This window comes from Gigantopelta aegis, chromosome 13 (genome assembly GCF_016097555.1).
Source record: "Gigantopelta aegis isolate Gae_Host chromosome 13, Gae_host_genome, whole genome shotgun sequence".
Taxonomy (NCBI): domain Eukaryota; kingdom Metazoa; phylum Mollusca; class Gastropoda; order Neomphalida; family Peltospiridae; genus Gigantopelta; species Gigantopelta aegis.
In genome coordinates, this window is record NC_054711.1 from 5,289,815 (window position 1) to 5,314,223 (window position 24,409).

General features: G+C 35.8%; 2 protein-coding genes across 3 annotated transcripts in view; both read left to right on the top strand.

Annotated features, from left to right (window-relative positions):
• The window catches only part of LOC121387527 (beclin-1-like), a 30,759-nt gene extending 25,621 nt beyond the window's left edge, over positions 1–5,138 (top strand). For both annotated transcript variants that reach the window (XM_041518674.1, XM_041518675.1), the window contains 4 exons: positions 281–391; positions 2,140–2,182; positions 3,387–3,490; positions 3,908–5,138. In XM_041518674.1, coding sequence (XP_041374608.1) covers positions 281–391; positions 2,140–2,182; positions 3,387–3,490; positions 3,908–4,013 — 364 coding nt within the window. In that variant the 3' untranslated portion in view covers positions 4,014–5,138. The remainder of the gene's footprint in view (positions 1–280; positions 392–2,139; positions 2,183–3,386; positions 3,491–3,907) is intronic.
• A 1,890-nt stretch (positions 5,139–7,028) lies between these two features.
• LOC121387567 (ubiquitin-like modifier-activating enzyme 5) lies at positions 7,029–20,466 on the top strand. The gene is made up of 12 exons (XM_041518721.1): positions 7,029–7,295; positions 8,211–8,256; positions 8,615–8,704; positions 9,142–9,251; positions 9,698–9,784; positions 10,215–10,299; positions 11,264–11,368; positions 11,931–12,058; positions 13,673–13,808; positions 15,375–15,453; positions 19,046–19,158; positions 19,693–20,466. Exons 1-12 carry the CDS (start codon positions 7,144–7,146, stop codon positions 19,768–19,770), a joined length of 1,209 nt encoding a protein of 402 aa, XP_041374655.1. The 5' UTR covers positions 7,029–7,143; the 3' UTR covers positions 19,771–20,466.
• The last annotated feature ends 3,943 nt before the right edge of the window (positions 20,467–24,409 follow it).

A 24,409-nucleotide genomic window follows, 5' to 3' on the forward strand; every position in this document is an offset into this window, starting at 1 on the left:
TCTCTCTCTCTCTGTCTCTCTATCTCTCTGTCTCTCTCTCTCTCTCTCTCTCTATATATATATATATATATATATATCCCTCTCTCTCTCTCTCTCTCTCTCTCTCTCTCTCTCTCTCTCTCTCTCTCTCTCTCTCTCTCTCTCTCTCTCTCTCTCTCTGTGAGTTTAAAGTATTCCACCATTTCTTTCTTTCTTTCTCTGTCTCAATAATCATACAAACAGCCATTGTTTAAAATGTGCTGAGGTGTCGTTAAACAAACATTCCTTTCCTTTTTTACAGATACCGACTGGTGCCATACGGAAATCATTCCTACCTGGAATCTCTAACCGACAAGTCTAAAGAACTACCGCTCTATGGATCCGGAGGTTTCCGATTCTTTTGGGACGCAAAGTAAATTTCTCTCATTTTTCATCACATTGTCTTTGTAGTGTCAAAAACAAAAAATCCCGCGTCGGTGGGCCCATTGTGCTATTTCTCGTGGTCCACAACTGGTGTAACAAAGGCTGTGGTATGTACTATCTTGTCTGTGGGGTGGTGCATATAAAAGATCCCTTGTTGCTAATCGAAAAGTGTAGCCTATGAAGTGGCAACAACGGGCTTCCTCTCAATATCTGTGTGGTCCTTAACCATAATTATGTCCAACGCCATATAACCGTAAATAAAATGTGTTGTGTGTGTCATTAAATAAAACATTTCCTTTCTTTTTTTTTCTTTTCTTGCCAAGTCCCACATTTACAAAGGCAATCTTTGTCACGAATCAACATGTGTGTTTTAAATAGCATAGATTCAGAGATGAAAGTTTTCCACAATTCTGCATTTTTTACCTGTCTATACCGTGTTTCCGGGTTTTCCAAACATTTTCCATATTCTCCATACAAAATGTATGATATGGTTTCAGCTGCTGCTTTGCATACATTTTGAATGAGGGTCGTCTTTTTAGACCATTGAGCAACATTTACCGTAAGGCAAATCTCCATATTGGACCACCAGTATTAAAATTTCCAGAATTTGTTTTTGGTAACCAACCTTCATGTCTGTAGATTGTATGAAGAGTTAAAGTTTGATTGTTTAACGAAACCACTAGAGCACATTAATTTATATGCATCATCCCACAGACAGGATAGCACATACCACAGCCTTTATTACACCAGTTGTGGAGCACTGGCTGGAACGAGAAATAGCCCAATAGGCCCACCGATGGGAATCGATCCTAGATGGGTCAAGCAACAGGCGAGCACTTTACCACTGGGCTATGTCTCTCCCCCCCCCCATATTGTGTGATATCGATTTGTAATGAATGCTGTTTTTCATAACCAAAATATATTCACATTTAAATTAGAATAGAATAGATGTTTAATGACACCCCAGCATGAAAAATACATCGGCTATTGAGTGTCAAACTATGGTAATTGCAAAAATAATATGATGAACGTCATCAAGATAAAAATTCAAAAGTTAAATAAAAACACAGTGTATAGAACTGTGCGAAAATTACAAATATCACAGATAGGTAAAATTAAAATGTAAAATAAAAGTCAGTATCACGTAAAAATTGTAATAAAAGTTCATCACATTTCGTTGTCCAAATATAATCTTTTCTAGTGTCTTTGAGATGAGTACACTCCACCAAAATGTGGCGCACCGTCAGAATACACTGACATTGCCCACACTGCGATGGAGGATTCTTCTTCAAGATAGATGAATGGGTCAAGTATGTATGACTGATACGAGCACGACACAAGACTTATTTCATCCTTCGTGCACTGCCTGTAGGAGGAATGCAACCCTCCGAGGACTGGCTTGATAGCATGAAGCTTGTTCGCAACCGCACCTCAAATTTTCGAATGTCCAGGAGAGTTTCTACGAGATATTTGTTTTAAATTAAGAAATTATACACATTACACATACCAATGCTAGCTCTGTGTGAACAGAAAATGTCTCCAAATTATCTAATAACGTTCAGAAATTGCAAAAACAAAGCTCTTTTCCATTAAAATATTAAACAATTATGCCTATGAAGAGCCGGGGGTGGGATAATTTATTTGTTATGCAAATGTGGATATGAATTTTCAATGTAATTAGTATATATACTTGCTGAAAATAACAAATAATAATTTTTTTTTTGTTGTAACTTTCAGATTTGATCAAGCAATGGTGGCATTCTTGGATTGCTTACAACAGGTTTGTTTCTTGTTTGAATTCTTGTGAAATCCAATGTTTGTGTATAATAATTAAAACTCATAGGCGTACAGGCTCCCATTTTTGTAGGGGAGCAGGCTTGTTTTTACCCGAATTTAACGAAAATGCCCAAATCTAATTTATTTATATTAGCATTATAATTAAACAGCAATATAGGGTTGCAAATGAATCACTACACATTTTTCAGTGGATTCCAACTAATTTTGAGGGCATAATGATGGAAATATATGGTAAAAAGGTTTCAGGTTAGCACATTTTGCCCGAATTTGATGTTTTGCTCCTGCCCTGCCCCCCACCCCCCCCCCCCCCATCTCGTATACTTATGTAAAAATTACTATATTTAATGAGGTTGACAGATTTAGCATAACCTAATCTTCAACCAGCCCTCAACAATTCATATAAATGTAACATTAAGACATTAGAAAAGAACTGAAAATACATAATTTATATATTTTTATTACATACCTATTCGGTCTTACTATAGTGATAAAGGCCTTTTGAAACCGTGTAATAAATGTATCCTGTATCGCACATACGTGCAATCTGTACCGGAACTCTTAAATGGGGGAATTCCCTTTTTCTTTTTAGTTCAGTTAGTGCCTTTTATTTACTTACGTCATATATGATTTACAATTGATGTCATATCATATTTGAAACATTACACAAGGCTGCCGCAGAGTATGATTCTTAACGTTAAATGAATCCATTAAAGGAGTTTTGATCATAGATTTAACAAAGTGTTGTTATGACGTTGAATTAAAAACCATTTTTATAAAACATAAAAGAAGGTACATGTGTATGTAATAAATACAGAACTTCACATATGTTGTTTTCGCTTCCTGTTTATTGCACGAGTTTGTTTTGCGAAAGAGCATACCACGAGACCGCACAAAATAAACTTGTGCAATAAATAGGAAGCGAAAACAACGTATGTGAAGTTCTGTATATTTATTAAACATATACGCATTCAGTATCAAAGTACTTATGCATAAAGTATTTTCTTTTTATAAACTTTCTTTTACTAAAGCTAAAGAGCACTATTTTAACTAAAGTTTTAAAAAAAGCATTGCATTTTTTCTAATTATACTAAAAAAAAAATTGTATTTGTACTCTATTAATATGATTTTTTTTTTGATTTTTTTTAATATTCTACGTATACTTTATCATTTGTTTTGATTTGTACCAGTTCAAGGAGGAGGTTGAAAAGGGTGATACGGGTTTTTGTCTGCCGTACCGCATGGAGAAAGGAAAGATTGAAGACTCCAGTACCGGAAACTCGTACTCTATCAAGTAAGTGTGTATCAAATGTAACTGAGTCAAATATATAATTAGGAATTATATGTGATAATTAGGAAAAGGTGAAAATTGATTAGCAAGTACTATTTAGCATTTTAGAATGGTCCAAAATTTGCATAGTGAAAGTTAAACAACATGTTTATTACTGTTATTACAATAATTGTAAAAATACAGATATTTATTGTGACAGAAGTAATAAGTATATTAAAATAATTTTATGTGTAATGTACAAGATTTTATTATCTGTTATTTTGTTATAAACTATTTTATTTTGGTGTTGGGTGTTTTTTCCTACTTTCTATTTTACATTTAGTAGACAACTGCCAGTGTTATACATAATTTTAATTAATACATGGCATTACCCAGTATGATAATTATTAAATATAACAATGTTGGGTTTTTTCTTTTCAGGATTCAGTTTAATTCTGAAGAACAGTGGACAAAAGCTTTGAAATTTATGCTCACAAATTTAAAATGGGGCCTTGCTTGGGTATCTTCCCAATTTGCCAACAAATAGCAGTTTGTCAGGGATTGTAGTTGTTGCTAGGCAATTGGACACTTTTCATGACAAAGACTCAGTTTCTTTCTCACTTTTTTTGGACAGATCCTTGTGATACATTGTATTCTTCAGTGGGTGGGATATTGATTGATATGTTTCCACCCATCCCTACCCACTAAAGTTCCATCGCATAAGTCTATGATGTTGCATGGTATTAGGTTTTTAGAAGCACTAGTATATCATAGGTTTATTGCACATCACATGAACTTCAACAGACGTGAGGTTAGCTGGAGTGTCTTCTAGCGTTATTCTGTTATGTGTGAGAATAACCTACAGATGTCTGTGTGTTGTAATTCGGCAATCGTCGATGGCCAAATGGTAGACAGCTACTGTGTCTGAAATACTCATTATTTTCCTAAATCTGATGTCACAGAGCTTTATTTTGATTATTCCCGAGTCAAGCATGCATGATATGACCTCTAAACATTAGCGCCACAGTCGAGTCACATCTCCACACACTTTGTCGTACGTCAGCACAACAATAATGGAGTTTCACATAGGGGTGTCAGGTTTTTTCGTCTAGTGTTGATACCGGTTACCAACAAAATAATCGAACTAAAGCTCTGTGGCATCAGATTTAGGGGGGAAAATGTGTCTTTCTGACACAGTAGTTGGCTACCATTTGGTATTGCACAGTCATCTCTAGCAAAAAAAAAAAAAAAAAAAACCCACTAGAGGACACTCGATCTAACCTGATGTCAACTAATTAATAATTGTCCTCATTACTAGTAGGCTAACGACTGTTCTAGAAATGGTTAAGAAGCTGTAGGTTTTATTTGAGATAACATCACTTTATTTCATTCTACATGTAGTTGTCCTTAACTATATGTCTGACGCCATATAACTGTAAATAAAATCTGTCGAGTGCATCGTTAAACAAAAAAAATTCTTCCTTCTTCCTTGTACATGCAATTTGACAGGTGAATATTTATACAGAGACAAGTATTAACCACAACTTATGGGATCTTATCTCATTATCATGTTCCATGTTTGTTTTTGTTTGGGCAATGTAAAGTTTTGTTTTTCAAAAGTGCAATATGTACAAATATTGTTTTGATTTGTAATAAATATATATGTTCAGTTTGACGTAGTTTGTATTATTTATATATTTACATTTAACTGCTTATAGCATCAATATATAGTGTTACAGTAATCGGACTATAAAGTGGGGTTACAGTGATGCTGCAAGGGTTATAGATGTACAAATTGGAGTGGATGACAGCCCCTTCCTCCCCCCCCCCCCCCCCCCCCCCCCAACTAGGGAATTAAGCATATTGAGTTACAGTAATCAAACTATGTATTGGTGCTACAGTAATAGTGCATGGGGCATAGATGTACGAATTGGAGCGGATGACAGCCTTCTCCCCACCACCCCATAACTAGGGAATTGAGCATATTCAGTGCCGGATTTATAAGTGGGTAGAGGGAACAATTGCCCTGGGCCCCATCTGCTAGAGGGGACACCCAGATTAAGGACTTCCTTTATAAAAAAAATGTAATAATTATAAAATGAGTTCATTTTTTTATTTGTCATGTAATTTAATTTCTATGTTGAGGGGCCCCCGAACATGAAATGCCCCGGGCTCCCCAAGGTCTAAATCCAGCCCTGAGCATATTGAGTTATAGTAATCAGACTCTATATTGGTGCTACAGTAATAGTGCAAGGTATATAGATAAACGAATTGGAGGGGATGGCAGACGCACACACAATAACTGGTGGGGGTGGGAGGTACTGCCGAGGAATGATTTCTACAGTATATGCGACTGATTTCTAGAGCTTGTTCATTATTCTGTACTACACAGTGCTTATGTGAACATTGTTCTGACCAACCCAGTAAAGTGACGTTCCATACAACTTGGCAAGGGATGGGTCAATTGTATTTGGGTGCCAGTGAGAAACAATGGAGTGCACATTCTGGAAAGGATTATCTCATTTTATACAGGTAAATGTTAAATAGTTGTCTTTGTAATGACAGACACCATTTTAAGAAAACATAAACATCAGTTTGTGTCGAGATGTGATGTTCACATAGAGCAGAATATCTCACATGTATCCCCTGGACCTAGAGTTTATAGTTGTCTGAGAGAAATTTTTATCAAAGTTTCTGCTCAACATGAAGTTTAAAAAAAAAAAAAAACACTAAAGGTATAATGTATGAGGCTTGATTACCGGCCTCGGTGGTGTCGTGGTTAAGCTATCGGACATAAGGCTGGTAGGTAGAGGGTTCGCAGCCCACAATCTGATTAAAATTAGCTATGTAATATTGGAGTTAATTTTAATTAGATTGCGCACCCAGGGTCGTAGCTAGGATTTTTTGTTTGGGGGGGGGTTTGGGGGGGGGGGGGGAGGCAACTGAGTAGTTAATAGTCTAAAACTCCTTGAACAGTTAAGAAGAGAATTTTCTTTAAGTTTCTATAATGCTTTCCGGATTTTCTATAATGCTTTCCGCTAGCTACGGCCCTGGTACCGGCTCCCACCCAGAGCGAGTTTTAACGACTTAATGGGTAGGTGTAAGACCACTACACCATTGTTTCTGTCACTAAGTACTAACAGTTAACCCACTGTTCTGGACAGACAGCCAAGATAGCTACGGTGTGTGTCCAGGACAGCGTGCTTGAACTTTAATTGGATATAAGCACGAAGAATAAATTGAAATGAAATGAAATGAGGCTTGATAGCAAATGTCTGCTGTTGACTTTAAAGTATAATAAATTAAAGTTAACAGGAGGCTTTGCAGAGATGGTGGTGTGGGGGGGGGGAGGGGGGTGACCATGGCAGCTCTCAGTGCTTTGACGGGTTTTTTATATCATTATTTTATTATTATTTCTTCCACCTTTTCTTATTTTACTTCTTCGTTGTCTTCTTTCTGGATCCGTCAGCAGTTAATTTAATTTTTAAAATTTACGTTATGTCATGGGAGATAATGGAACTGGGTTTTACACCAGTTGCTTCCCTTAGTAGCTCTTTGGTCCATGAAAGCACGTTTTTCAGTGGTTGAGACCCACGTTTCCTAGTTGAAAAATAACATATTGTTTACTATTATTTACAAATTACACAACTAGACACAAAAACGTAAATTAACATAAGATGGCGTCGGTTGCAGAGCTTCAAGCGAGAGTAAAAGAACTTGAGAAACAACTAAAAGATGAACAAGACAAGAATAAAGCGGCGAGTAACGTCGTAGCCAGACAGAAAATAAGTCAAATGAGTTCAGAAGTTGTCGACTCTAATCCATACAGGTTTGTTTTTGAAGCTGGGTGTAGCAGAAACCAATTTAGGACGTTATACTGAGACCACAGTATGGTTATAACAAAGAATTGATTTTGTAGGTAACACAATAAACATATTAACATATGGATGATATTCCAGGAAGTTCTTGTGTCGGTGGAGTATAGAAAATATGGGGGGGGGGGGGGGGTATTTTACAACATCACTAGACGATGCAATTAATTAATCATTGGTTTTTAATGTAAAAAAAAGAGGTAATTTCTGACAAGTTGTAGAGAAGATCACTTTCCCAAAGACAAGACATCACATACCACAGCATTTTATTTCTTTATATATACACACACAGACATACATACATACACGCACACACATCAGTTTTGGGGCACTGGTTGGGACAGTGAAAAAAATGTTTGGAGAATGGATCCACTGTTCGATTCTACAACTCGAGCAACTCGGGCAAGTTCTGTTTTTGTTGAGCTAGAACCTCCACCCCAAGCCCTGGGTGATAGGAGGTAGACTAAGAAATCCATTGGCTCTAGATTTGATTATGATCATTGCCAACAAAATTGTAAGAGCCATCTGTTAACACAAACAAGAAAATACAAGAAAATAAAAAGTAAACATTAAATGTAAACTAAGGGTACTTGCAATCTCTGCCCCCCCCAGTTCTACCAGATTCCTAGTAGGGTTATGTTGCACAGTGTTAGAGATTATTTGGTATCTAGTGTGGCTATCACCAACTGGTAAACATTTTTTATTTTTTATTTAATTAATTTATATTTTATTTTATTTGTGTACGGCATTGACAGAATGTTCCTAAATGTGTTTAGTTATTCATCATTTGATACTCTAAAATACTCATACACAATATAGCATTTTTCATTTATAATTAAATAATTCATAATTTATTTGTCTTTTATTTTCAGTCGATTGATGGCCTTAAAGCGAATGGGCATTGTGGACAATTATGAGGTATCTGTTTATATTGGAATTTTTAGATATGATTATGATAATATTTGTAAATTACATTTTTCAAATATATAAAGGTGTTTATGTAGTAGGCATTCTTTAACTGGAACATGGTAGCAGACAACCACTAAAAATACATGAGACAATTGATTTAAAACAATTGGCTTTCTGACAAATTGTTAAAGCTCCTGTCTCTAGATTCTTTTAGACCATCAGTTTTTATTTTGTTCCCATGATGCACCATTCTTAAATTTCCTTTTAGATATCATTTAATCAGTATAAATTTGTTATGTACATTATCCAAACATGTTAGTAAGTGTGTGTATTTGTTTCACAGATTTATATTATTTTTATATTTTAGAGAATCCGTGACTGCTCCATTGCCGTTGTTGGAGTTGGTGGAGTTGGAAGCGTGACAGCGGAGATGTTGACACGGTGTGGAATAGGAAAGGTAAATGACAAAGAGTCATGGTATGTTTTTGTAACAACAAATTGAGTTATGCCAATCCTGTTCATGCTGCATGCTGGTGAATCATTTAATTCTGTGAAATTCTTGTTATAAAATTGGGGATTGGACGTAGCCCAGTGGTAAAGCACTCGCCTGATGTGCGTCGGTGTAGAATTGATCCCCGTCGGTGGGCCCATTGGGCTATATCTCATTCCAGCCAGTACACCATGACTGCTATATCAAAGGCTGTGGTAATGGTATGTGTTATTCTCTTAATGGGAAAATGTAGCGGTTTCCCCTCTAAAACTGTATGTCAGAATTACCAAAGACATTTGACATCCAATAGCCAATGATAAATCAATGTGCTCTATTGGTGTAGTTAAAACCAAACAAACTTTAACTTTTGTTATAAAATTAAGCATTTTTAATATTTGTTTCAGCTGCTGCTGTTTGATTACGACAAAGTGGAACTGGCCAATATGAATCGGCTTTTCTACCAGCCACATCAGTCGGGCATGAGCAAAGTCGAGGCGGCTGAAAAAACTCTAAGGTTTGGACTTAATTCCAGGGCCAAATCTAGCATTAACTAAGTGGGTGAGGCTGTAAAGAAAGAATCGGGCTACTTATTTTTGGAGCTATCTTAGCACTATAATATCATAAAACCGTCATATTCTATGATGTCATTACGATGCACATAGCTTACGACAGTTTACGATATCGTAGAGCTAAGATAGCTTGGGCAATATAGGCCCAGATCACTAATATAGGTTCTTCTCCAGTTAAACAAATGGGAAACTTTTAAACTAAATATTTAACTTTTTTCCTATTTGTTTAGAGTAAGTGTGAGGCCTGAATGCCAAATGTTAACTTTGTTAACCTGATAAATTATAGCTTACAAATAGAAAGTTTAAGGAGTAGAAGTTAAACAAATTTTTTATATAAGAGTGACCTTCAGGACAAATATATGTGTGAAAAAAAAATCATTTTTGTTTTTAGGGAAATCAACCCAGATGTTCAATTTGAGGTTTATAACTATAACATTACAACAATGGACAACTTCCAAGATTTCATGCAGAGAATAAGGTAAACAAAATATATATATATTTAAACAGAAGCAACTTAAATAGAATACCCACGATTACATTTGAATCTCCCATCCCCCCCCCCCCCATATTTTTTTTTAATTAAAAAATAACATTTGGAGTGAGAATTTATTTATTGTTAGATTGTGTAAAGAAAATATATTTTTAAAATCTACGAAAATTATTTTAAAATTTCATTAGAGTAGTCCGGGATAGCTAAGGCACTCACGAAATATGCCTATTGGAATTTTTAAAAGCAATTGGATTTTTTTTTTTTAATTTGGCAAAATAATTTTATGTAATAATTGATATTTTGTTCGCATATGAATGTCGGTTGCTGCAGTTTTTTAAGTTCAATAGATAATTTGTCGAAGATTTCAGCTCACCCAGAGCTAGCCGTGTTTAACTCGTGTGGATTTATTTTGTTTCAGTAACGGTAACTTGAAGGGAGACGGTCCAGTGGATCTTGTTCTCAGCTGTGTAGATAACTTTGAAGCTAGAATGGCTATTAATACGGTAAGTTAATAATACAGACATTAAAACAGTCATTCTTATTATTATAGCAGAAATACACTGACATGAGCATGTGCTCACATGTCACACAGACACACTGGTATACAAAACATACATCATTTCATACAGAGACGGATGTAGAGAAAGAGAGACATACAGGCAGACACACAGACACGGATACTGAGACAAATGGACCAGTACCACTAAGATATATGGTATACACAAAACAAACACCATACATGTATCACACACACAAAACAAAGAAGTTAAAGTTTGTTTTGTTTAATGACACCACTAGAGCACATTGATGTATTAATCATCAGCTATTGGATGTCAAACATTTGGTAATTTTGACATATAGTCTTAAAGAGGAAACCCGCTACCGTACATTTTTCCATTGGTAGCAAGGGATCTTTTATATGCACCATCTCACAGACAGGATAGCACATACCATTGCCTTTGATATACCAGTCATGGTGTACTGGCTAGAACGAAAACACACAAAACAAACCCCAAATGCATGTACACACACAGTTCATATATATTGCATAGTTGTGCATGCACACACAGTTCATATATATTGCATAGTTGTGCACGCGCACACAGTTCATATATATTGCATAGTTGTGCACGCGCACACAGTTCATATATATTGCATAGTTGTGCACGCGCACACAGTTCATATATATTGCATAGTTGTGCACGCGCACACAGTTCATATATATTGCATAGTTGTGCACGCGCACACAGTTCATATATATTGCATAGTTGTGCACGCACACACAGTTCATATATATTGCATAGTTGTGCACGCACACACAGTTCATATAAAGTGGTTGTCTGAATCCTCAAATTGCAGTTTTCTGGTTTGCGTTATTTATTGGTTTGACTTACTGTAGTCTTGTTTCTTGGGGTTTTTTTCTTGAAATGTTTTAAGAGTGTTGTTTTATTGGTGTATATTTTTCAGGCGTGTAATGAAATGCAACAAATGTGGATCGAGTCGGGTGTGAGTGAAAATGCTGTCTCAGGTCATATACAGGTCATCATTCCGGGCCAGACGTCGTGCTTTGCTGTACGTACAAAATTATATCATCAAAAAGGATTTTGGTGTGGTGATTAACCCATTATTTTGTTTTATTTTTAGAGTTTTTGGGAGGATCAGAGGGTTGTTTTAGTGGGGGGGTTGGATTTGTTTTTAGTCTCCTACCAGTCCAACAGGAGGAGATGATAAGTTTTGTCTTTATCCTTCTGTCTGTCTGTCCAACATATAGAGATGACATTTTGTATATAGCTTTATCATGTACTGTTACAGATCAAGTTGAACTTTCATGGCGATTTACCATTTTTCAATTATGGCCCTTGACTGTAGGAGATATGAAAACTTGTTGGACCTGATTGGGGACATGTATTGCTTTAGCAGTACTCTCAGAATGTTTGTTTTGTTTAGATTTTTTGATTTTTCTTCTTCTTTTTTTGTGTGTGACCTTCTGACCTTAGTCTTAGTTATTAGATGGTGTAAAATATTTCTCTAAGACTATGTAACAGAATTACCAAATGTTTAACATCCTATAGCTAATGATTAATTAATCAGTATGTTCTAGTAGTGTTGTTAAACAAATTTTTTTTTTATCCAGTGTGCCCCTCCGCTGGTTGTTGCGACACATACGGATGAGAAGACTCTAAAACGGGAGGGAGTGTGTGCCGCCAGTCTTCCTACCACCATGGCGATTGTAGCTGGCTTCCTGGTGCAAAACGCCTTAAAGTAGGTTTTAAATACACTCAACAACGAAAGAAACATGAATATTCATTTATTTTTCTTTAATTTATTTTAAATTATTCAGTTTGAATCCCTTTAGTCTTTGTGTCTTACTAAAATTATCAAATCAGTCTGGAATCGATCCCCGTCGGTGTGCCCATTGAGCTATTTCTCGTTCCAGCCAGTGTTCCACAACTGGTATAACAAAATTCGTGGTATGTGCTATCCTGTCTGTGGGATGGATCATATAAAAGATCCCTTGCTGCTAATCGAAAAGAGTAGCCTAAGTGGCGACAGAGGGTTTCCTCTCAACATATGTGTGGTCCTTAACCATATGTCTGATGCAATAATACCGTAAATAAAATGTGTTGAGTGCATCGCTAAATAAAACATTTCCTTCCTTTCCTTACTAAAATTATCAATGTCTTGTGAATATTTGAGGTCAATTTTGACAGTCTGATTACTGATTTAATGTCTGTATTTTCAGATATTTACTAAAATTATCAATGTCTTGTGAATATTTGAGGTCAATTTTGACAGTCTGATTACTGATTTAATGTCTGTATTTTCAGATATTTATTAAAATTATCAATGTCTTGTGAATATTTGAGGTCAATTTTGACAGTCTGATTACTGATTTAATGTCTGTATTTTCTGATATTTATTAAAATTATCAATGTCTTGTGAATATTTGAGGTCAATTTTGACAGTCTGATTACTGATTTAATGTCTGTATTTTCAGATATTTACTAAAATTATCAATGTCTTGTGAATATTTGAGGTCAATTTTGACAGTCTGATTACTGATTTAATGTCTGTATTTTCAGATATTTACTAAAATTATCAATGTCTTGTGAATATTTGAGGTCAATTTTGACAGTCTGATTACTGATTTAATGTCTGTATTTTCAGATATTTATTAAAATTATCAATGTCTTGTGAATATTTGAGGTCAATTTTGACAGTCTGATTACTGATTTAATGTCTGTATTTTCAGATATTTATTAAAATTATCAAACTCTTGTGAACATTTGAGGTCAATTTTGACAGTCTGATTACTGATTTAATGTCTGTATTTTCAGATAGTTATTAAAATTATCAATGTCTTGTGAATATTTGAGGTCAATTTTGACAGTCTGATTACTGATTTAATGTCGGTATTTTCAGATATTTATTAAAATTATCAAACTCTTGTGAACATTTGAGGTCAATTTTGACAGTCTGATTACTGATTTAATGTCTGTATTTTCAGATATTTATTAAAATTATCAAACTCTTGTGAACATTTGATGTCAATTTTGACTGTCTATTTGTTGATTTAATGTCTGTATTTTCAGATATTTATTAAAGTTTGGTGATGTCAAATATTACCAATAATTTAACCAATTTAAGTTTGGTGATGTAACGTATTACTACTTATTAAGTAAATTATTTTTTGTTTCAGATATTTAATAAAATTTGGTGATGTTATATATAACAAATTACTAATTAAATAGTTTTCTTTTCAAATATTTATTAAAGTTTGGTGATGTACAAATTATTCAATAAATGTCTATATTTTCAGATATCTATTGAAGTTTGGTGATGTACAAATTATTCAATAAGTGTCTATATTTTCAGATATTTACTACAGTTTGGTGATGTCACATATTACCTGGGCTACAATGCACTGCAGGATTTCTTCCCCACCATGATTCTCAAACCTAACCCACAGTGTGAGGAAAACTTCTGTAGGAAGCGGCAGAAAGAATACCAAGTACGGCCTATGTTACATGGAGAATATTTCATGTGTTTTGTCAAATATGATTTATAGTTATTATATAACTTCCATCGTAAATACCTTTTTTTAAAATAAAAAAAATACAGACCACACATTCATTGATCAATTAGTGTAAACCACGTAAACAATGAATGAATGAATGAATGTTTAACGACACCCCAGCATGAAAAATACATTGGCTATTGGGTGTCAAACTATGGTAAATCCAGACATGAAGTGATGATCAACATCAATATAAAAATTCCAGAGGTAAATTAAAACACAGAGTGCGGAACTGTGCAAAAAAGACAAATATCACAGATTGGTAAAATTTAAATTTAGAATAATATGCAGTATCACGAAGAAATTGCAACAAAAGTTCAGAATGAAATCGAAATGATTCCATCACATTTCTTCGACCAAAATTAGGCGTACCATCAGAGTTGGAGAATCTTTCTTCAGAATAAATGAATGGGTCAAGTAAGTATGACCGATGCGGGCAAGACACAAGATAATTTCATCCTTCCTGCACTGCCTTAGGAGGACTGCCACTCTCCCAAGACTGGCTTGTTCGTAACCGCACCATTCCAATTATCTTGCCACGTCGAAAAGATACATTGGTTAATATATGCTTAAAATCAGTATAAAACACTAACCCTGCCATAAGGCAAATCCAAAGCAGATTTGGCAGCTGAATCCACCTTTTCATTACCCCTGATGCCAACATGGCTAGGCACCCAACAAAATACAAATTAATTTTCTTGTCAAATATAACCAATCAATGATGATGTCATATTCTAAATGACGTTATTACAGTGAAAATAATACTTCCTACGGTGACAGTAACATGTTTCGGTTATTTCCACTAGTGACTAATAGCAGTATTATTTCTCTCGGAGATTTTAGATATTTCACTAAATATTAACTAATCAATATCTGTACAAAACATTTTTAATTTTAAAAAAATTGTCTTGTGAATTTTGATTTAAGTGGGGATGGGACGTAGCCCAGTGGTAAATCGCTTGCCTGATGCATTGACTGTCTGGGATCGATCCCAGTCAGTGGGCCTCTTGAGCTATTTCTTGTTCCAGCTAGTACATCACGACTGCTATATATCAACGGCAATGGTATGTGCTGTCCTGTTCGTGGGATGGTGCATATAAAAGATCCGTTTCTACTAATCAAAAATGTAGCTGGCTTTGTCTCTAAGACTATTACCAAAATCACGAAGTGTTTGACATGCAATAGCCGATGATTAAATAAATCAATATGCTCCAGTGGTGTTGTTAAACAAAACTGATCACTTTAATTTTGAGTGCGGTAATGAGTGTTTGACTGCATAATTAATATCAGTATGTCAGGGTTTTTTGTTGGGTGGGGGGGGGGAGGTTTCCTATTTCCTTTCAAAAACATATTGGTACTGGTGTATATATTGTACTTCTTTACTTAGTTTACCATTGGCTGTTGGAATGAAGTTGGAATTTTCTTTATTTTAATGACACCACTGTAATTTTATAGAAAGATATAAATGTTAATGTTTCTTTGTGTGTGTGTTTTATTTAGGCAAAGGAAGCAGCCAAACCCAAGGTTGAGATCATTGTGGAAAAAGAGAAAGTTATTGAACATGAAGAAAACGACTGGGGTGTGTGAATTTTAAATTTTAATTATTTTGTTTAAGATTAAGATTTAAATTACACTGGCATGTAAAAAATATTTTATTCAAACTAAATGACACTGTTGTTTATTTAAAATATATCCATGTTTATATTATTTACAACATATTTTTTAAGTTACCACCAAATGTATTGAGTTTAGCTATCCATCCACCAATTTTTCCATCCATCTGTCCATCCATCTGTTGACCTGTCCATCTGTCCACCCTCTAGTGGCACTAAAGTGTTGTCCATATCCCAGGACTTTAGAATTTTTTTTAAATCCACTAGCCATGGGATCAATGATTTTATAAATTTACTAGCCACGATTAAATATTCAATGGCCCTACTTCACTTTAAAGTTCAAACAATTTTACTAAATAATAGTAATAATTAGATATGTCACTTAAAGAGGGAGATAGATCTTACAAACACTAACATTGGTGGTTGGGGTGGGGGCAAGATATTTATATTTACAAAATAGACTTAACTGCAACATTTGACAAAAAAAAATTCACTAGCTGTTGGGCATGGCAATAGAAGTTATTTACTAGCCCAACATTGAATATCACTAGCCTTGGGAGTGGGACTACCATAATCTAGAAGCCCTGTCTGGCATGGTAATAGTAGTTATTTACTAGCCACAACATTGAATATCACTAGCCTTGGGAGTGGGGCTACCATGATCTAGAAGCCCTGTCTGGCATGGCAATAGTAGTTATTTACTAGCCACAACATTGAATATCACTAGCCTTGGGAGTGGGGCTACCATAATCTAGAAGCCCTGTCTGGCATGGCAATAGTAGTTATTTACTAGCCACAACATTGAATATCACTAGCCTTGGGAGTGGGGCTACCATAATCTAGAAGCCCTGTCTGGCATGGTAATAGTAGTTATTTACTAGCCCAACATTGAATATCACTAGCCTTGGGAGTGGGGCTACCATAATCTAAAAGCCCTGTCTGGCATGGCAATAGTAGTTATTTACTAGCCCAACATTGAATATCACTAGCCATGGGAGTGGGGCTACCATAATCTAGAAGCCCTGTCTGGCATGGTAATAGTAGTTATTTACTAGCCACAACATTGAATATCACTAGCCTTGGGAGTGGGGCTACCATAATCTAGAAGCCCTGTCTGGCATGGCAATAGTAATTATTTACTAGCCACATTGAATATCACTAGCCTTGGGAGTGGGGCTACCATAATCTAGAAGCCCTGTCTGGCATGGCAATAGTAGTTATTTACTAGCCACAACATTGAATATCACTAGCCATGGGAGTGGGGCTACCATAATCTAAAAGCCCTGTCTGGCATGGTAATAGTAGTTATTTACTAGCCTAACATTGAATATCACTAGCCATGGGAGTGGGGCTACCATAATCTAGAAGCCCTGTCTGGCATGGCAATAGTAGTTATTTACTAGCCACAACATTGAATATCACTAGCCTTGGGAGTGGGGCTACCATAATCTAGAAGCCCTGTCTGGCATGGCAATAGTAGTTATTTACTAGACACAACATTGAATATCACTAGCCATGGGAGTGGGGCTACCATAATCTAAAAGCCCTGTCTGGCATGGTAATAGTAGTTATTTACTAGCCCAACACTGAATATCACTAGCCTTGGGAGTGGGGCTACCATAATCTAGACGCCCTGTCTGGCATGGTAATAGTAGTTATTTACTAGCCCAACATTGAATATCACTAGCCTTGGGAGTGGGGCTACCATAATCTAGAAGCCCTGTCTGGCATGGTAATAGTAGTTATTTACTAGCCTAACATTGAATATCACTAGCCTTGGGAGTGGGACTACCATAATCTAGAAGCCCTGTCTGGCATGGTAATAGTAGTTATTTACTAGCCTAACATTGAATATCACTAGCCTTGGGAGTGGGGCTACCATAATCTAGAAGCCCTGTCTGGCATGACAATAGTAGTTATTTACTAGCCACAACATTGAATATCACTAGCCATGGGAGTGGGGCTACCATAATCTAGAAGCCCTGTCTGGCATGGTAATAGTAGTTATTTACTAGCCACAACATTGAATATCACTAGCCTTGGGAGTGGGGCTACCATAATCTAGAAGCCCTGTCGGGCATGGTAATAGTAGTTATTTACTAGCCCAACATTGAATATCACTAGCCTTGGGAGTGGGGCTACCATAATCTAGAAGCCCTGTCGGGCATGGTAATAGTAGTTATTTACTAGCCCAACATTGAATATCACTAGCCATGGGAGTGGGGCTACCATAATCTAGAATCCCTGATATCCACATCTAACTCTTGTTTGCAGTACTTTCAGGTATTAAACACCACTGAAACGCTGAGGTCTCTTCCATATACATGTACAATGTCATACATTCATCTGTCTGTCTGTCCATCCATCCATCTGTTCATCTGTCCACCAATCCGGGGTGGGACGTTGCCCAGTGGTAAAGCAATTGCTTGATGCGCGGTCAGTCTGGGTTATTTCTCGTTCCAGCCAGTGCACCATGACTGGTATACCAAAGGTTGTATGTGCTATCCTGTCTGAGGGATGGCGCATATAAAAGATCTCTTGTTACTAATTAAAAAATGTAGCGGGTTTCCTCTCTATGACTGTGTGAAAATGACCATATGTTTGACATCCAATAGCCGATGATTAATAAATGAATGTGCTCTAGTGGTGTAGTTAAACAACAAATGTCCACCAATCCATCCAAATGCACAAAGATGCATGTCTGCGTTTGTGACGTACTCGTCTTGTTTGTGTTATTTCAGATATTCAACCATCTTTGTCTCTTCCATATATTCATGTGTTCATCTGTCTGTGTTCATCTCCATCTATGTTAAAGGGACAGACCCTAGTTTCAACTCGTAAACATGGACACTTAGTTTAGTTAATCTACAAACCCGTAACACATTTGAATCAAGTTACAACAGAGTGAAAGAAGAGTTTGTGACAATAAAACCGGGAAATATCCTTAAAAAATAGACCAGAACTCGAATCAATAACCACTAATCAGACACGCATGCATTTTTAAAAATATGAAAATGTATTTTGTGGTATTAAAACACAAGGATGACCAGAAACACTTCGTTTCTATGGAAATAGATAATCTAAACAATAAAATATAAGTAATGTTTGATTTCAGTGGTCATAAATGGCTCTAATAGTCAAAATACGCTGTAGTGTTTAAAAACTAGGTCTGTCCCTTTAAATTTTGTTTTCACCGACTGCCCATGTAATGCCTCTTGTTTGCGGTACTTTCAGGTATTGAGCTGATATCAGAAAACACCACTGATGTGCTATGTCTCTTAGATATATGTCCATATGTCTGTTTACTCATCCATCCAATTTCACTAATATTGCAATTCTTATGTCAACATTTTTTACCGTCTTCTCTTGTGACTTGTTATTTGCGGTACTTTCAGGTATTGAACTGATATCAGAAAACACCACTGATGTGCTATGTCTCTTAGATATATGTCCATATGTCTGTTTACTCATCCATCCAATTTCACTAATATTGCAATTCTTATGTCAACATTTTGTACCGACTTCTCTTGTGACTCTTGTTATTTGCGGTACTTTCAGGTATTGAGCTGGTATCGGAAACGACCACAGAAGAGCTGAAGGAGGCGGAGGGAGATAAGCCCGTACTGACAGAAGGCGTACATCTGGCGTACACGAAACCCAAGTTAAAAAAGGTGAACAGAGAATAATCATGTTACCATTTCATTATGAATCTGGCAACTGAAAGAAAGGAAATGTTTTATTTAACGACACACTCAACACATTTTATTTACGATTAAATGGTGTCAGACATATGGTTAAGGACCACACAAATATTGAGAGTGGAAACCCACTGGCGCCACTTCATGGACTATTCTTTTTTAATACATTCCAGGTGTATTTTGTCTGGAGGCAACATGCCAACAGTTGATTTATAGTCAACTATGAAACATTTGTTAATTTGCAAAACAGATGGTAAAACAAGAAACAACAACAAATGTTTTAAAGACTATATGTGGCAACCTTAATCAGCGGCCACCTGTCTTAAGTGGCCACGTTTTATCTACTCGCAAATGTGACTGGTTAAGACAGGTTATACTATATTTAAAACGTACAGCTTATTGTTCATAAGTTATTTATAAAATTAACCTTTCAACTTCTAACAACTATTAATTAAAAAATATGCTGATTTGATATCAACTAAATATTCTTTTTCTTTTTTCCCCCAGAATGAGGAGAATGTAGATACCGTTGACAGTTCAGGGAAGACATTGGAAGAACTCATGCTTGAAATGCAGAAAATGTAGTGTAGAAGATATCAATATGGATGCTCATTTCAGCTAATGAAAACAGCCATACTACCACCAAGGATGCTCATTTAAGCCAATCAAAACAGCTGTTTTCCATCAAGGATGCTCATTTAAGCCAATCAAAACCAGTTTACCATCCAGCATACTCATTTAAGTCAATTAAAACAGTTGTATTCCAATATGGATGTTTATTTAAGCCAATCAGAATGGCCTGAGCAGGATTTTTGGGGAAATAGATCATGTGTGTGTGTGCAGTGGGGGGGGTGTTTCGAAACCCACCCTTCCCTGGTTGAGCAAATTCTCTTCTTTTTTCCCTCCCCAATATATACAATGTCTAAAAACGGGACTTTGAAGTTTTGGGGAGGTGGTGGACCCACTTAGCTCCCTCCCCCTGAATCCACACCTCTACCAACATGGATGCTCATTTGAGCTAATGAAAACAGGAATGTGGGTGCATCTTTGAACCAGTCAGGACTGTTTGATAACTAAACAGGTTGTTTTGAACCAGTCAGGACTGTTAGATAACTAAACACGGTGCATTTAGAAAAAAAACCCCAGAATTTAATTTCTAAAAGAGGTGGCCTTTATGTTTAAAAAAAACCGTGTCTTTTGTTTTAACGACACCAGTAGAGCACATTGATTTATCAATTATTGGCTGTTGGATCTCAAACATTTGGTAATTCTGACAAATAGTCTTAGAGAGGAAACCTGCTACTTTTTTTCCATTAGTAGCAAGGGATGTTTTATATTCACCATCCCATTGACAGGATAGCACATACCACACCCTTTGATAGTCGTGGTATAATCGTGGTGCACTGTTTGGGACAAGAAATAGCCCAAAGGGCCCACTGATGGGGATCGATCCTAGTCTGACCACACATCAAGCCATGATAATGGTGGTGCACTGGCTGGAACATGAAATAGCCCAATGGGCTCACTGTTGAGGATCGATCCCAAACCGACCACACATCAAGTGAGCACTTTACCACTTGGCTCCTTTTTATGTTCGAGGTAAAATATCTTGAATGCCCTGTAGGCTGATGACTAATAACAGACGCTCTCTTTTTTATACATACATTCTGTTGGATGCAGTTGTTTTTTACTGGGCGTTTCAAAGTAGGAGGTAGAGATGTTTTATGATGACCTGTACACTGGTTGAAATCACTTTGTTTACTTTAATGCCTGCTTTTTAATGGGTTTCATGTTTCATGTTTTTGTCAGTGCTATGAATAATGTGCATGGTGAAAGAATGATCTGTGATATCTTTAATGTTTATTGCATTAGCTTTATGTTTTATTCATTTAATTTTCTCACCTCCTTTTTCTTTTCTTTTTTTTTCTTTCTGTTTTTTGTGTGTAATCTTTGAAATATACTGGACAAACAAATTTAGCCTCACTTTATACAAACTGGGTAATTATTTTTTAACTTTACTAAAAAAAAACACCCCAAAAAACCCTGTGAAATACACGAAGGGGTCAGTGTATTTCACCTACTGTTTTTATACAATTACATTTAAATGTTATTTCAGAGATCGTGATCTAGGACAAGACTACGCACCGTTTAGTTTCTTCCTATAGACGGGTTTATTGGCCAGTGACGTCAAAGTACTGTGCGCGGCCATGTTTAGAATCACGTTATCGGTCCGCCATTAAACGAGTAAAACTCGCACAATAATAACATGTGAAGGCATTGCATCTGGTTGCATTTTCAATATTTATTACTGACATTGATATGAATATACAATCTTTAAATGAGGTTGAATTATTCTCGAGACTGGTTTTGCTTTTACAAACATCCCAAGAAAGTCACAAATACTGAAATTGCACCCAGATGCAATGCCGTCACATGTTATTGTTGCCTGAATTTCACTCTCTTAATGGCGGCCGTACAGTTATGCCATCTATCGCCAGCGTCGTAAACTGCTGGGCGACAATCGGGGGGAAAACCCGTCTATACGTTTTTAGTTTACAACAAAGTCAGGTGAAAAACATATTATTTTCAAAATTGGCAGAATCTAGCTCAGTTGGGTACTTAAGTGACAGAATCGAATTCCTCATTCTCTGATTGGGTTTTTCCTAGCGGTGTCCTATGACTTGTGTCATTAAAACAAATTTTATTTTAACTTCATATTCAAGAAAAAACCAAGTGCTAAAGTAAATGAAGCAATTGCCTTATTAGAATTGTTTATTAAAAGTAACATCTTTTAACAGAGTATCAGGGATGGAAATTCTCCTCGGATCCGCGATTTTTCTCTCATGGAAGATTCCGTTTCCTCGCATTTTAATTATTTTTGCCTCCAAAATGTGTCAGATGGCACAGATTTTAACCTAGGATTTCAAGAATTTCCCGGACCCCTCTAGATTTCCTCTTTTTTACAGTTCACCAATTCCCACCCCTGAGTATTCATTAGGATTTTTTGGATTTTTCATTATTTGTGAGGTTTTATTCTTGTTAAACTGCATGTGCAATATATCATTATGCAGTTCTGGTCCACATAGAGAACATTTTAGTCCCTGGGTCACATTTTATGATATTAGTTGTTGTCATTTAATATTTCTGCTCCACAGTAGTTCACATTTAATATAGAGAGATTATTATATGAGCTTGTGTGTTGTACTGATTTTACGAAACAAGTGTCAGGATTTTTGTATTGCCCGAGTGGTAATGGTAATATATGAATCCTGACACTAGTTTCGTAAAATCAGTACGACTCCCACGTGAGTATAGTAATTTCTTTATTATTCATATTATTATTGTTGTTTTCTTTATAAACAACAAGACCCAACTCAAAATGTTTCAGCTACAACTAGAAGGAGACAACGAAATGATGTCATATTTCAAATGCACAGTCTGAGCTAGGACTGGAGAAGCAACGTCATGTTATGGCGTGGCTTCCGAAAATTATGTCATTACACTTGTTATTACACGTGTGTTTCGTATGATTATTATTAACTCGGTTATGTTGAACCATGTGGATAATAACACTTGTTATTACACGTGTGCTTCGTATGATTATTATTAACATGGTTATGTTGAACCATGTGGATAATAACACTTGTTATTACACGTGTGCTTCGTATGATTATTATTAACTTGGTTATGTTGAACCATGTGGATAATAACACTTGTTATTACACGTGTGCTTAGTATGATCGTTATTAACTCGGTTATGTTGAACCATGTGGATAATAACACTTGTTATTACACGTGTGCTTCGTATGATTATTATTAACTTGGTTATGTTGAACCATGTGGATAATAACACTTGTTATTACACGTGTGCTTCGTATGATTATTATTAACTTGGTTATGTTGAACCATGTGGATAATAACACTTGTTATTACACATGTGCTTCGTATGATTTTATTAACTTGGTTATGTTGAACCATGTGGATAATAACACTTGTTATTACACGTGTGCTTCGTATGATTATTATTAACTTGGTTATGTTGAACACATGGATAATAACACTTGTTATTACACGTGTGCTTCGTATGATCGTTATTAACTCGGTTATGTTGAACCATGTGGATAATAACACTTGTTATTACACGTGTGCTTCGTATGATCGTTATTAACTCGGTTATGTTGAACCATGTGGATAATAACACTTGTGCTTCGTATGATCGTTATTAACTTGGTTATGTTGAACCATGTGGATAATAACACTTGTTATTACACGTGTGCTTCGTATGATTATTATTAACTTGGTTATGTTGAACCATGTGGATAATAACACTTGTTATTACACATGTGCTTCGTATGATTTTATTAACTTGGTTATGTTGAACCATGTGGATAATAACACTTGTTATTACACGTGTGCTTCGTATGATTATTATTAACTTGGTTATGTTGAACACATGGATAATAACACTTGTTATTACACGTGTGCTTCATATGATCGTTATTAACTCGGTTATGTTGAACCATGTGGATAATAACACTTGTTATTACACGTGTGCTTCGTATGATCGTTATTAACTCGGTTATGTTGAACCATGTGGATAATAACACTTGTGCTTCGTATGATCGTTATTAACTTGGTTATGTTGAACCATGTGGATAATAACACTTGTTATTATACGTGTGCTTTGTATGATCGTTATTAACTCGGTTATGTTGAACCATGTGGATAATAATACTTGTTATTACACGTGTGCTTAGTATGATCGTTATTAACTCGGTTATGTTGAACCATGTGGATAATAACACTTGTTATTACACGTGTGCTTCGTATGATCGTTATTAACTCGGTTATGTTGAACCATGTGGATAATAACACTTGTTATTACACGTGTGCTTAGTATGATCGTTATTAACTCGGTTATGTTGAACCATGTGGATAATAACACTTGTTATTACACGTATGCTTCGTATGATTGTTATTAACTCGGTTATGTTGAACCATGTGGATAATAATCATATTTTAATGGTGCAGTCTCACAGTTACATAATGGCAGCTTCACGCCAAAAAAAATTAACTTTTATTTTGAAATGTAAATATTTTGCTTTCATCTGTGTGCTTCAAATAATTTAATTTACTAGTAGAAATTAAAAACATTATTGAAAAATCTTTTAAGGCTGACTGAAATTGGGCATGTTCAGTTGAGGTATACATTCCATAGTGTTAT